We start from the raw sequence: 14,788 nt of genomic DNA, 5'->3' as shown, positions 1-14,788 counted from the left end.
GTAAAATGGGTTGCCTTTGGTAATGACTTCCTCATCTTTGGAGGTCTTTAAGCAAAGGCCGCATGATCATTGCTGAGAATTTTCATAGAATCTCCTACCAATATATAATTTGGGGCCTTACCTACAAAGACACAAAATAATAATAAATAATAATAAATAATAATAATAATAATTATGCAGCCTCTCCCTGAAGGCCACTACTGATGGGAGATACTACCTCATGAAGCAGCCTGTCTCATTTTCATACACTTCTTATAAAAAGTTTTTCCTTTTATTGAATCAAAATTTATTCTCTGTAACTTCAGCCTAATAGTCCTCATTCTGTTGTGAAGAGGATTTTTGCTGAAGGTATGTTTTAACTAGGTGACCTCTAAGGTCCCTTGCAACTCTGAGATTCTATGATTCATTGATGTACTGAGCTCCTATTTTGTGTAAGACACATACTGAGTGCCCTGTGGGATACAAAGGCTTACAAAGCAAGGCCCTTGACCTTAACAAACACAGCAAACATAAATAATGATAGCCCAAGGCAGAATGCAAAAAGTGCCAAAGAGGAAGAGAACATTTTCACCTAGGGAGGTCAAGGAAGACTTCAAGAAAAGGTGACATCTGAGCTGAGTTTTGAATGATAGCTAGGATTTCAGTATCTATTATATCTAGAACACTACATTGCAGTAAGTTTAATGGAGATTTCCAAAGATGGAGATATTTTACTTCCCCTTAGGAAGAAAAAGATTAATCATATATTAGTAGGAAAGAAAAAGACAGTGGTAAAGAAGGAAGAGAAAGAAAGTGAACCCAATGAAGAGGCTTACTTTGCTCAGTTTCTCCCTCCCACAGGTGGATGGCATGTTAGAGAAATGGATTTGGAAAATGGCAGCTGCACTCCAGTCTCAGAAATCCAACCAAGTGAATGTGATCGTGGCTGACTGGATTGCCTTGGCATATCAGCACTATGCTATTGCTGTCCGAAATACCCGACGTGTTGGCCAGGAAATTGCAGATTTCCTGGAGTGGCTGGAGGTAAGAACTTTAACCTCCTCTTCTATTCCTTCCTTTTCATTACCAACTCCAGGAATCTGAGTTAATTTAGTTTACTTTAATTTACTTAATTTAATCTAATTTACTTAAAGGAGAAGACAGAGAACAAAGAGCCATTTAGCAATTGTTCCTGTCCCTCATTGGTTTAGACCAAGGGTGGGGAGCCTGTGGCCTCAAGGCCACATGTGGCCCTCTAGTTCCTTCAGTGTGGCCCTTTGACTGAATCCAAACTTCACAGAACAAATCTCCTTAATAAAAGGATTTGTTCTGTAAAACTTGGACTCAGTCAAAAGACCGCACCCAAGGACCTAGAAGGCCACATGTGGCCTCAAGGTGGCAGGTTCCCCTCCCCTGGTTTAGTCATTTACCATTTGTTAAGATGTGTCTCATCCATGAGATCCTCAGAGAAGTGATTCCTATAAACATTTAAATTGCTTCATAAATACTGAATTCAGCAAGAATAAAATAGAAAAGGGCATTCAGAACAAGACTCTACATCAGATACCCTGTAAATGCTAAATAGCATAAAATTCAGGATAAAATTATGTCTGCTTGTATCCTTATCCCTCTACATTGTAAGAGAAAAAATACTGGTATGCATTCTATTAGTGATGTGAAATATGGTCCACCTAACCAGCTTTCTGCCATTCAGAGTGATGGTCCCTGCCTTATTATTAATAAGTCTATGGGGCATTTAACTTAAGGTAATATCATATGTTCCTATAGGTGCAAAATTTGAGCTACTTGAAAATTCTTTAGGAGAAATGCCCTTAAAGACCTCAAGATATTACTGTTACTCTTTGAAAGTGGACAACCTTTTAGTCTGTAAACTGTGATGTCATACTCCTCACTTTCCAGAGCAGAAAGTTAGTAGTTTTCTCTTTTGAAAATGAGGGTTTCTACCAGGCAGGTTGACAGACACTTGCAATCTCTGCTTCCAGGGAGCTGAGGCTGGCAGATCTCTCAAGGAAGGGAGTTTTGAGTAACTATAGACTAAGCTGATTGGGTATCCACATTAAGTTTAGCATTAGGTCAAAACTCCTGTGCCAGTTAGGGGGGATCAGGCCCATAACCCCTAAATTTCCAGCCTAGGTGAGATATGAAGATCAAAAAGGAAGGAAGGAAGGAGGGAAAGAGAGAAGGAGAAAGAGGAGGAAGGATTTCAAGAACACTAGTATTTTCAAATTTTAAGTAGGCATTAAAATGTATTTTATAGCAAGTTATTTTCAATATTTACTTTTTTAAAAATCTAGAGGGTCATAATAGCAGTTTGAGTGCATAAACTATATATTTGCTTACCAGAGACAATGACAAACATGTCTTCCACTTTTATAATTATAATAAACACATTAGCATGTGTGTACCCTGATCATGTGGTATATTTCCATAAAGTTAATGAGCCCCTATCTCCTTCCTGTATCTCTTTCTTCCCATTGCTCTTCACTTATACATGTATATCTTCATATTTATTCCATGTTGTATCTTTCCCTCTATAGTCTCTTCCCCTTTTGTTCCCTTAATTGGCCATAATATAGACATGAAGTATATTTTTACATATTTTATTAGTGCCTTTTACTTTTTAAATTACCTTTATTTCTTGATATTACTACCCCATCCAAAAAAAAAATCTCCCTTTTAACAAAGTAAAACAATTAAGCACCAACTAGCTAATATTGTAGCCACATCTGATAGCAACAAATGAAGTGTATTTCTAATTATGTGTTTTATTTACTGAATAGAGGTATTTATTCCCTGTTCTTAATTTAAAAAGCAGATGAGCAAAGAAGTTTATGTTTCTCTCACTAAAGAAAATCTAAATTTTTTTAAAACTTAGATTACCCTTGATTGATTTTTTTCTTATATGTTAAAGGTCCTTAGGGGGAAGAAAAGGCTTTCAGTCCCTGAATTAGGTTTTTCAGGATGAATGCATTTCTTTCTCTTTTTTTTCCAGGATTGCCACTGAAATAGAAGTCTGATAGCAAAAGTCAACATTCCATCCTTGCTCTAGTTGGTGGAATTTTCAGTAAGCTTGAGAGTCTCCTCAAAAAGACCAAAAAGATTTTAAATGAAATCATGACCTTCTACCTGAAAGAGACTAGCTGGAATAATTCTTTCCAATGAGAATGACCAGATTTCACTGTGAGGCAGACTTCAGGACTCTTTTCATCATCTGGGCTTCTAATCTCAGAGTGGGAAAGGTCCTCAGAGAATACTCAGTCTAATCCACACTTGAACAATAACCACCTCTACAGTAACTCTAAGAAGTGGCTTTCCATCCTTTGTCTGGATGGCTTTTAAGAGGGAGAACCCACGACCTTACATTATATTTTTTACTAACACATCCTTTGGGAGTTTTTCTTTATGCCAAGCCTAACATCACCTCCTTGCAGCTTCTAATCATTGCCTGTAGATCTGCCCTCTGGGACTAAGCAGAGCAAATTAAATCCTTTTGACAACCAGACAATTAGATGGGCTAAATTACATTTCTAGAAAATCACCCTTCCTATTCCCATGAAAGTCTTGGGGTTTGGGTACGAAGTGTGAGGAGGCAGTCCACCTCCCGTTTGTCTCTTTTGGAAGTTTTGTCAAAATATTTCTAAAGCACTCGACCCACTTGAGAAGTTGAGGGTGTAATGTGAGGGTGGGAAATGAGTCCACAGGCAAACTATCCTGAACCCAGGGAAGGTGCAACAACCACCAGCTAATATAGTCTGAAACCTGATTGGTCCCATATGGTAGGCACAGCGGTTGATCTACCTCCCTCATTAGGTGAACTGGTCTAAGAACAACCAAATCTAAGTTGTCCAGTCCACCTGCATGACAGTCCTCTCCATTGTCAGATAGTTCTCCTGGGTTAATTTGTTATGTTTAAAAAAAATCAAAAATTCCACCTTTAATAGCACTGAGAGATGTTACAACCAACATCAATAAAAGAATTTGTGATCAGATATACAAAGTCAACAGCTTTAGATTCCATGGCAAATCGTTAAGTCCCCTAGTCATCCTGAATCTGAAAAGGGAATGGGAAAGAGCAGAGAAAACAGAGAAAACCAATCTACATCTGTTTCAACTATTCATGTATGATTTCAGCTGACAGGATCACATCTGAAGCACCTACCTACCAATGACAATTTAATTAAATTAATCAATATGTATTAAACATCTTCTCTATGCACATTACTGGGCTGGATGCCAGGAAGTATAAAAAAATGAAAAAAAAAGAATTCCTGCCCTTGTGGAGCTGACAATCTAATAATGAATACATTTTAAAAACATTTATTAAATACTATATGCAAAGCACTGTGCTAAGTTCTGGGGATACAAATAGAAAAGTAAGGTAGTAAGAGGCATGTTTTCATCTTTAATGTAATGGTAGACATCTGGTGGTATCCTTCTATGATGTTGAGGTCCATCGGAAGGAGATTCATTAAATCAGAAATCATTTATTAAACACTTACTGTGTGCCAGGTACAGTGCTAAATGTTGGAGATATAAACACAAAAGTGACATAGTTCCTGCCTTCAAACAGCTTACATGGGTTTGACACCTTAACAATCCTGAGTGTTTTCCCCTTGGGGTGGGGCAGAGCAGGGTGCTTGGTTTTTGTGTTATTCTTTTATCTTATTTTTGTTATTATTGTTTATTTGTCTTACCCCCTCCCCCTTTTCTTTTGTTAGAGGCAATCTTTATTTTACCCCTTATAAAATGGAAAATACATAAAAATTACACAGTAGCCTATAAATGATATGAACAATTATCTCTCTTCAGTGCATCCCATCTTCCCATCAGGGCCCTATATGGTGTTGTGGAGAAAACCATGTAGGATATAAAGACCCAAGCCCCTCACTGTCTGGGTAATTGGAGTTTAAAAGAAAATTTTCCCTGAATGTTCTTTGTCTATCTGGAACTACTGTAGTGACTTCTGTAGGAGAAAGAACACTTCAGGAAAAAAATCAAAGACATATGTCCAGTATTCCTGAACACCCTCTTTCCTTTCCTCTTCCATGCTGAAAAAGGATTGGGGTGAAAGAAAGCAGAAGATCTGAGCCAATAATTTCAAAGACTGAAGGGAACAGGGCAAGTCTTGAGCTGAGAGAGGAAGTGTCAACAAGGTCATCTATCTTATTTCAGTTTGGCTTGTGAGAGCCATTTGAACTCAAACCTAAACAATCCTGCAGTCTACCTGGGGGCAATTCAGACACACCATGGAGAGTTCCCATCACACCGTGGACCATTCTGAGCACTGCTTTTCTCATGCTTAAAGCAAGCCACTACTGTCTTCCAGGAGGCGGTTCAATTTTCCAGAAGCAATGTTCATCTAATTGGGTACAGCCTTGGAGCTCATGTCTCAGGATTTGCTGGCAGCTATATTAATGGTACAAACAAGATTGGAAGAATTACAGGTAAAAATGACTCGTAACTAATAATATCTGAAAACCCAGTTTCCTTTCTTCTTCATTCCTGCACTGAAGTTTTAAAGTACAGACCAACTTTTCCATCAGCATGGTAATTAAAGTTCCTTTGCTTCCTCTACTCTCTGGCAGATCACCACAGGACGAGTTGCAGTGATAATTCCGATGTTACCACTGACATAGCTTCTCCTTTTAAGCGTCTCTCAGTGCAAATTATAAACCTAATTCATATCATCTCCCTTCCAATTAATGTTTTTGGTAGATGTACCAAACAGTGTCTAAAATGAAACTATCAGTATGTTTTTTTGTAGCAAGAGGGAGGGAGGGAGGGAAGGAGGAAAGTAGAAAGGGGGAGGGGGTGGGGAAGTTCTATTCTCCTAGTTTGTTATACTATCTGTGCCAATTCTGTACCTCAGCTTCTTCACCTGTAAAACAAAACTCCTTCTGGAGCACATTTTTTGAGAACCCCAGGAAAAAGATACTAAAATATATATCTTGTTCCTGCTATTTCAATTCAGTTCAATTAGCATTCCTTAAGCACCTACTGTGTCCCAGGTTTTGTGTTAGATGGCAGAGATACATAGTTTTACAGTTAAAATTGGGGTAAACTGAGGCACAAAGTTCCAAGCACAATCAATTTATTAGTAAAGCACAAATTTACCAATTGATGGGACCTCAGCTTCCTTAGCAAAGCTAAGACCCTGAATAAAGGAGACAACTCTCTTTTATAGTTTTGGAGAGTACAGAACAAAGAACAGGTCTTTGTAAACAAGGAACAAGTTATGACTGGTTAAAAGAGCCCAACATCATGAATGGTGAAATTAATATGATTGGTTACAGAGCTGAGGTGTGGGGGACAATATGATTGGTTGGAAATTGGGAATGAGGGGCTAGCAACAACCCCATCCTCCTCTCCTGGGACTAAGAAATGTTCATTGTTTGAGTCCACTTGCAAGGTTAGAGGTAGTGGACCAGATTTCTTTGTGTAGCAAACCAGACATCCTTCAAGGGTAACAGATTTCCTTGACACAACAATGGAACAGTGATTAACAAGAGAACTGGATTTCTAAACTTAACTCATTACCGAACAGCTGAACTTCTGAACTAAGTCCAGAGACAAAGAACCATGACTTAGGCAGTTACAGGACAAAATCAATTAATTGTAAATAGGATCAATAAAAAAAGACACAGAACCAATTTAATCATTTTGACAAACAAAAATGAAGAGTCTATGCTCAAGTAGTTACAGTCTGCTACAGGGAAACAATGGGCACTAAGATAAGTAAATACAATATATTTTCTAAGGAAATTTTGGTGGGAGGGAGATGTACTAACAAAGGGGAATCAGGGATAAGCAAAAGCTACAGAAATCTAGAAGGTGGCACATCTCAACAATTCTCTCCTCATTTAGGGGTATTTTTTTTTAATTAAGCTGCCTAACCCTGTTATCTCTAAATGCAAATGCCAAAAAAGAAAGCTGCTCAGCATTTTGCTGGTGGTGAACAGACATCAATTATTCCATGTTACTCCCTTGTTTAATCTTCAGTGGTTCCCTACTAGTTTGTTTTGTTGGGGGGGGGGGGTTGTTGTTTTTTACAGTTAGCTGTGCCTATAGGGACCTGGGGCATTGCTGGGCTTGAAACTGGCACAGATGCTAGCATCATGGCTCGTGGTTTAGGCCCAGAGTGTTTCAAGGTCAGCCCAGACTTCTAAGTGTTCACAAGACTTCAAGTCTAGGTTACAACCTCCCTCGTTAGGATCCTGGAAGAAGTCAGTCTACAATGGCATGAGAAATGCAATATGCTTCTGTACCTACCAGCCAAGCGTCTCAGAATCTAGGTCCATGAATGGGCCTAAGTTCTGGTCTGTGCTCCATGACATCACCTCTCCCTTTCTTGATTTTATTCACATTTTTCATTTGTAAACATGCAGAATATTGACCACTAGAGCATGATAAAGACCATTTAAAGAAATTATTGGACTGATGGAACCAGGGAAAAGAGTGAAAACAGGAAACTGTTCATTCGCAACCACGGTTGCTAGAAAATAGACACTCCCTATTCCTGAGTGTGGGTTAAAAGTCAAGCTCTATCTGGGACTTCAAAGAGGATTCCAAAGGGAGGGAAAGGAAAACACCACTGATTTGAGTCAGCTACAGGGTGTGCTGCTTATTAAAAACAAACATACATATCAGAGGGAGAACCAGTAGCCTTGAGCGTGCTTGTTTGCTTTCAGTCAGACAACAATGTTCCCAGGTTTGTTCTAAAAGTTCCAATAATACAGCAGCTATCTGGACTTATTTTGGAGTAAAGACCCTGGTTTAGTGGAAATTCTGCTTTGTAAGAATGTATTTTCTTTATTTTTTAAAAAATGATTTTATTATTCCCAAATTAAAAGAATAGTGGCAACTGAAGGAACATCTTCCAGGCCTTGTATCTGGGGTCTGTCAATCAACTAACACATTTTTAGTTAGCCCGTACCCTGACCCTCCAACTTCTTAGTCTCCCAACATTTTATGACCCTATTTGGGGTTTTCTTGACAAAGATACTGGAGTGGTTTGCCATTTCCTTGTCCGGCTCATTGTACAGATGAAGAAACTGAGGCAAATAGGGCTAAGTGACTTGCCTGGGGTCACACAGCTAGTAAGTGTCTGAGGCCAGATTTGAACTCAGGAAGATGAGTCTTCCTGACTCCAGGTCCAGCACTCTATCCACTGCACCACCTAGCTGCCCTTCCAGTCTCCCAGATTTGTAATCTCAGCCTTATCCTGAACTGCTCATTCTCCCTCACCCCACATATCTAATCAGTTGGTAAATCTTACTTGGCTACCTTCACAACATCTCTTGCATCTAAGCCTTTACATTCATATAAGTACTACCCTAATTCAGGTCCTCATCACCTATCACCTTGACTATTGCAACATCCTCCTAATTGGTCTCTCTGGCTCAAGTCACTTACCACTCCAGTCCATCCTACATACTTCTACCGAAGTAATTTTCCTTAACTGCATATCTGTCCATGTGACTGCATCAACTTTAGTGACTTCCTCTTGCTTCTAAGATAAAATCCAAACTCCTCTGTTTGTTTTTTAACGCCCTATACTCCCTGACCCCAGCCTATCTTTCCAGCCTCACTGGATATTACTTGCTTCAAATATGTTCTAACTGTGTGACCCTGGGCAAGTCACTTAACGTTGGTCTGCCTCAGTCTCCTTAACTCTAAAATGGGGATCATAATAGCACCTACCTCAAAAGGTTGTTGTGGGGGCTAAATGAGATCTATAAAGCTCTCAGCCCAATGGCTGACACATAACAGACACTTAAATTCTTGTTACTCTTCCCTTCTTTCCATACTTTGCAGTCTGGAAAAATTTGGCTTTCCTTTTTGCTCTTCACACTTGATAGTTCATTCTCATCTCTGCCTTTGCATTGGCCATCCCTCATGCCTAAAATACACTCTCTCTTTATGCCTCTTAGATTCCTCTTCCTTTAAGACTTAGCTCAAGAGCCATCTTCGGCATTGAAGTCTTTCTTGACTCCATCCCCACTTGCTAGTGCCCATCCTCTCAAACTACTTTGTATTTAACTACTGTGTGTATATGCATATGGGTGTGTGTGTGTGTATGTGTGTGTGTATATATATATATATATATACACACACACACACACATATATATATATATACACACATGTTCACTTTATACATATTCATATGTGTACTTGTTGTCTTTCCCCATTAGAATGGAAGCTCCTTGTGAATACTGATTGTCTTATTCCTTGTATTTATTTGTATTACCAGCACCTGGCACAGTGCCTGGTACTTAGTAGGTGCTTAATAAATACAGGTTGATTGATGATCTGAACTTGGTGATGTGGACTCTAAATCTAACGCCAACTCACAGGTATAGTTCTGAGCCTCAGTTTCCTGTTCTTTAAAATAAAAATGAGGATAATACTTGTACTACCTACACCCCTCCCTTTAAACCACCCCCCCAAGAACTGTGATGAGGAAATTATAAATTGTAAAGGGCTTGATTTGATTGAGATATGAATGGGATGGGATCCCATATTGTAAAATTGTAAAGGGCTTATTATGAATGGGATCTATTATTATATGGTTCTCATCTTTTTTGATGGGGTTTAGATATAAAAAGTCTGAGGACAAGTGTCAATACTATGGGTTTTATATTTACTGTTCTGTGGGCTATTGTATAGGTGGATGAAATGCCTGCTCTTTGCAGCTGAATAAGAGTACTAGAATGTAAGTTCATCTTTTATAGACTTGCCAAAAAACATCTTTATCATCATCTTTATTGCTAATTACAACTAAGGGCAAAGTGGAAGACCTAACAGCTAATGGCAAAATGCAGGCGAACAATATTGTGCCAATCTTGCTTTAATCATGGGCAAAAAACATTTGTAATGATCTCATTAGCGTCCCTCAAGTGGCTTTGAAAGTACCAGAAATTGGTTTTCCTAAGTAGACTAAGCTTTCCCCCTACAATTTTGTTTATGCTTTCTAAAACATCTTTTTTTCCTAGACAATTTTAAAGACAGATGTCAACCCAAACTACATCTGGATTATTGCACCATCAATTCTAAATTACTTTATTTCTAATTACTGAGGGTCTAATACGTAAGGCCATGACATTATTATAATGAGAAAAGCCTAATATTTGTCTTCTCTCTGTCCCCTCTTGCACAGGGATCCCCGTGGTGTTGGAATATCTCAAAGCTTGAAAGCAAAATTCATTCTCTTATTTTCTTGTACTTTTTTTTATCAGGGCTAGATCCGGCTGGTCCCTTGTTTGAGGGGACATCCCCCACTGAACGCCTGTCACCAGATGATGCTGATTTTGTGGATGCTATTCACACATTCACCCAGGAGCACATGGGGCTGAGTGTGGGGATCAAACAGCCAGTGGCACATTATGACTTCTACCCCAATGGAGGCACCTTCCAGCCCGGATGCCATTTCTTGCTTATGTACAGACACATCGCACAGCATGGCTTCCATGGTGAGAAAGGAAAGATTAGCCAAGAACTATGGCCAGTAGGTGTTCTTCCCTTAGGCCTTCTAGCAGTAGAATTTCCCAAAAGTTAAAAACTAACCCTATGTAAGCTACAAAATCACAACAGAGCAGTGACATGAAATGCTCTTTGCCTGGATGGTTTGAAAAGGTGATCACAATCATGTTTGGACTAATCATGTTACCTAAGTCACATTCTTCTCCTTTATAAAATGAAAGGGTTGGCACAAAATAACCTCTAAGGTCACTTCAAGTTCTATGTTTTAGAAGGCAGCATAAAATAGCATAGCAAGGTCAAACTCGTATAGAAATGGGAGGCATTAAACCATACATAAGGATCCTTGCGGGCTGCATATTAACTTAGAAAACTACATATTAACATTAGCTATGTTCTATTGCAATTTTATTTATTTTGTTAAATATTTCCCAGTTACATTTTAGTCTGGGTTAGGCTATGATGGAAAGTGTTGTGGACCACAAGGGAGACATATGTTTGACTTCTCTGGTGTGGTGGATGGAATGCTATACTTAGAGTCAGGAAGACTTGGGTTGAATCCTACCTCAGATTCTTACTAGCACTGTGACTCTGGACAAATCATTAAACCTCTTGGAACCTCTGTTTCCTCATCTGGAAAATGGGAATAATAATAGAAACCTCTTTCACAGGGTTGTTATAAGGATCAAATGAGACGATACAAATACATATGTCTATAAACACACTCTGAAAACTTTAAAATACTATATAAATGTAAGCCATTATTATTTTAAAAGTACAATCTAATTCTACCCTTAGAAAATATTGTTTGTTAAATTGTTCATTTGGGGATATTTTTCCCTCTATTTTCTTCATCTCCACCTTTTGAGGAGCCCTAGATTTAGCTAGATGCAAAATGATGTAAGGAAGGTCTACCACCCTGTGAAATCATCCTTTGCAGTTTCTGATGCACAGCTATGTAATGTAATTCAATTCAATTCAATAAATACTGATTAAGCTTCTACTATATGCAAGGCAAGAGACAGTCTTGATGTAGTGCCTAGAGAGGATGGGCTTCAGGGTCCACAAGAATCAAGTCCCAGCTTTCACATAAACTTGCGATGTGGCCCTAGGCAAATCACTTAACCTCTCCATGTCTCCAGGGAATTCTGTAAAGCTATAAAATTGCAGATCTGCATTGATGGATGGAATTTCTTCACTAAGAATTCCCTAAGTGAATTAAATTCCTGATCTACTGTAAATAGGTATGTATATCTACACATTTGTGTATATACATATATGTATATATAGCACATATATAGTACATAATATGTTTGTGGGTGTATATATACATATTCATATTCATATATATGCCCACTAGATTGTGTATATATACATACACAGTGTAAAGTCCTCAACACTACTCCCCCAGTATTTTCCTGCTTGATCATAATTTAAGCAAGAAGATAAATTACCTTGCTTCCCATTTGTGTTAATATCCTAATGTACTAGCATGCCCATTATGCTAGACCTTCACCCAGCCCAGTCATCTGACCAACAGAGAAGCATGGTGTGAGGTGGCCATTTCCACTCAAATCCTGAAACCTTGAAGGAACTGGAAAAACCTGTTTATTCATATCACAAAGAAGCACTGATTTATCTGTCCTCTTCTTTAATCAGGAGATTCTATCAGAGTCTATAAAGCAATGGTTGTAAAATATTTATTCTTTAAATATTTCTGTAGAATATGACTCAAGTAAGAATGTTTGTCAATTAATATCTATTTGGCCTATTTACATTTGACAACTTACCCAGATGCAGAGAAAGTTCTAAGGGCAAGAAAAAAGTCAACTTAATTTTTAAAAGACAAGTTAGAAAACAAAAAATGGTTAACAACTTTTTTTAACATTAACAAAAGGTTTATTTGCAAAATATAACTGCATTATATTTAGCCTTGAATTAAGACATTTTCCTTCTGAACTTGGGGAACTCCTATTTATCAAATTATAGACAGGCCAACCCCACTGCAGTGAAGCAGGAAGTCTCACTTGAACTGTGTGACAAAGACCACTGGATTTGGAGAACTTGGCTTGAACTTTGGCTCTGCTATTTATTACTTTGTGATGTAGATGAGTCACTTTACTCTGCTAGTTCTCACTTTCCTCATCTGTGAAATGATGGGGTTGGATTAGAAGACCTTTAATAATAACAATAATAATATCCACTTGGCTAAGTAAATAGAGTAGAGGATATGGAGTCAAGAAGTCAAGAAGACCTGAATTCAAATCCTGCCTCAGACACTTACCAACTGTGACCTTGGACAAGTCACTTAATTTCTTGCCTCAGTTTCATCATCTGGAAAATAGGGATAAAAATAGCACCGACTTTACAGAGTAGTTATGAGGATAAAATGAGATAATACTTGTAAAAGCACTTTACAAACCTTAAAGTTATAGATATAGATGTATAGATATGTACATGTATGTATGCACACACATATACACATATGTATATGTGTGTGTGTGTGCACCTACATATGTGTATATACATGCATATATATATATTCACATACACACAAATGCTAGCTAGTATTGTCAGTGGTGGTGGTGGTTGTGGTGGTGGTGGTGGTGGTTGTGGTGGTGGTGGTGGTGGTGGTGGTAGGAATAGGGATATCACTCTTAGCTCTAAATTATAAGTTTTTAACCTGGAATCCATGGACCCCTTTAAATGGATAGATTCTAAAATTATATCTTTAGTTTCACTAACTTCTAAAAGAAAGAGAGAGAAAGAGAGACAAAGGGGGGAGGGAGGGAGAGAGAGAAGAAAGGAAGAGAGAGGGAGGGAAGAGGAGAGAGGGACAAAAAGAGAGAGAGGGAGGGAAGAAGGAAGAGAAGGAGAGAAGAGGGAGGGGGAGAGAGAGCCAGAGAGAGAAACAAAAACAGAGAGACAGAAACAGAGAGAACTAGAAAGGATTTTATAGGCCATGTAATGAAACCACCTCTTTTTACAGATGAGAAAACTGAGGCCCAGGGGAGTAAAATAACTTGATCACAGTCACACAGATAGAAAACATCAGAGGTAGGATTTGAACCTAGGTCTTCTGAAAGTGGAGCCCTTTCTGCAGAACCACACTCTATTTCCTATACACTCTCTCTCTCTCTCTCTCTCTCTCTCTCTCTCATTCATATATATATATATATATATATATATATGGCACAGCTATACCTTCAGAACCTATTAAGCAGAGATTAGAAAAATAGATTAGTGTTATGAGTCTTGTTTTCCTCTTTCACTAAAATATTTTCATTCAGAAGGCCCAACTTGATTTCTCCCACCCTAATAGACAACGGCGGTTAATGGTTTATTAGATTATCTTTAAGGTGGTCATGTCCAGGGAGTCACTGAAGGCAGAGCAAGGAACACCTGCATTCTAAGTCAGCATCCTACCACAACATCCTCTCCCTTTCTGGCATGAAATCAACATAGGAACTGTGTGTAATGGGCAGTTGTAACTAGCATTTTTCATGCCAGAGTTAAGCTTTGCAATTTTTGCCCCAGAAAAGCAGCATGCAAAGGGCCTTCAAATTAATTTAAGACAAATTCATTTGAGGGGAAGAGACACAGAGGGCTAGAAACATCGTGGGACTATAGTCGCCACTGTGGGGGGAAAGAGAGGGGAGGTAAGTAGAGGAAGCACAATAGCTGGAGAAGAGGAAGCCACACCATCAGGGAGTTTCCAATTTTAACTAGTTATTTCTTGCTAACTAGGCTATTTCTATGCTACTGGGGGAATGTGATGTCAGCCCCCTCCTAAATGTTGGTACCCAGAGAAAAAAGCCCTGGTCACCCCACCCTGGTTGTTACCCTAGTGGCAAACAGCTTAAGGCACTCTGCTGGCATGTTTCAGGGATCACGGAGACAGTAAAATGTGCCCATGAAAGATCAGTTCACCTCTTCATCGACTCCATCCTGCACGACCACCTGCAGAGCACAGCCTACTGGTGCAGCGACATGAACACCTTCAATAAGGGTTTGTGTCTGGATTGCAAGAAAGGCCGATGTAACACCCTGGGCTACCACATTAGGAAGCAGCGGCAGCAGAAAAGCAAAAAACTCTTCTTGGTCACACAAGCACACACCCCTTTTAAAGGTAAGTGTGAAGGATCCAAATTAGTTGTAAGTCCCCCCCAAAGGATAAGACTCTGCCTCCTTCCCTTTTCCTTCTGACTCAAGTCACAGATTGTCTGCCTTTTCCAAAGGTGTTAGTAATATTCAGGCAGAAGTGGTTGGGAATCCAATAGGTTGTTTAAATATCTTTTTTGGAGGGGGGG

At 38.9% G+C, this 14,788-nt stretch overlaps 1 protein-coding gene across 1 annotated transcript in view; it reads left to right on the top strand.

Annotated features, from left to right (window-relative positions):
• LIPC (lipase C, hepatic type) overlaps nt 1-14,788 on the top strand; it is a 231,140-nt gene that overhangs the window by 189,795 nt on the left and 26,557 nt on the right. Inside the window, exons 4-7 of the mRNA XM_027851909.1 lie at nt 841-1,023; nt 5,327-5,444; nt 10,238-10,471; nt 14,365-14,607. Of these exons, the coding sequence (XP_027707710.1) occupies nt 841-1,023; nt 5,327-5,444; nt 10,238-10,471; nt 14,365-14,607 (778 nt within the window). The remainder of the gene's footprint in view (nt 1-840; nt 1,024-5,326; nt 5,445-10,237; nt 10,472-14,364; nt 14,608-14,788) is intronic.

This window comes from Vombatus ursinus, unplaced genomic scaffold, assembly GCF_900497805.2.
Source record: "Vombatus ursinus unplaced genomic scaffold, bare-nosed wombat genome assembly UNPS02009205.1, whole genome shotgun sequence".
In the NCBI taxonomy this organism is placed as follows: domain Eukaryota; kingdom Metazoa; phylum Chordata; class Mammalia; order Diprotodontia; family Vombatidae; genus Vombatus; species Vombatus ursinus.
Note: the sequence above shows the minus strand (reverse complement) of the source record. Positions and strands in the feature narration are given on the sequence as shown.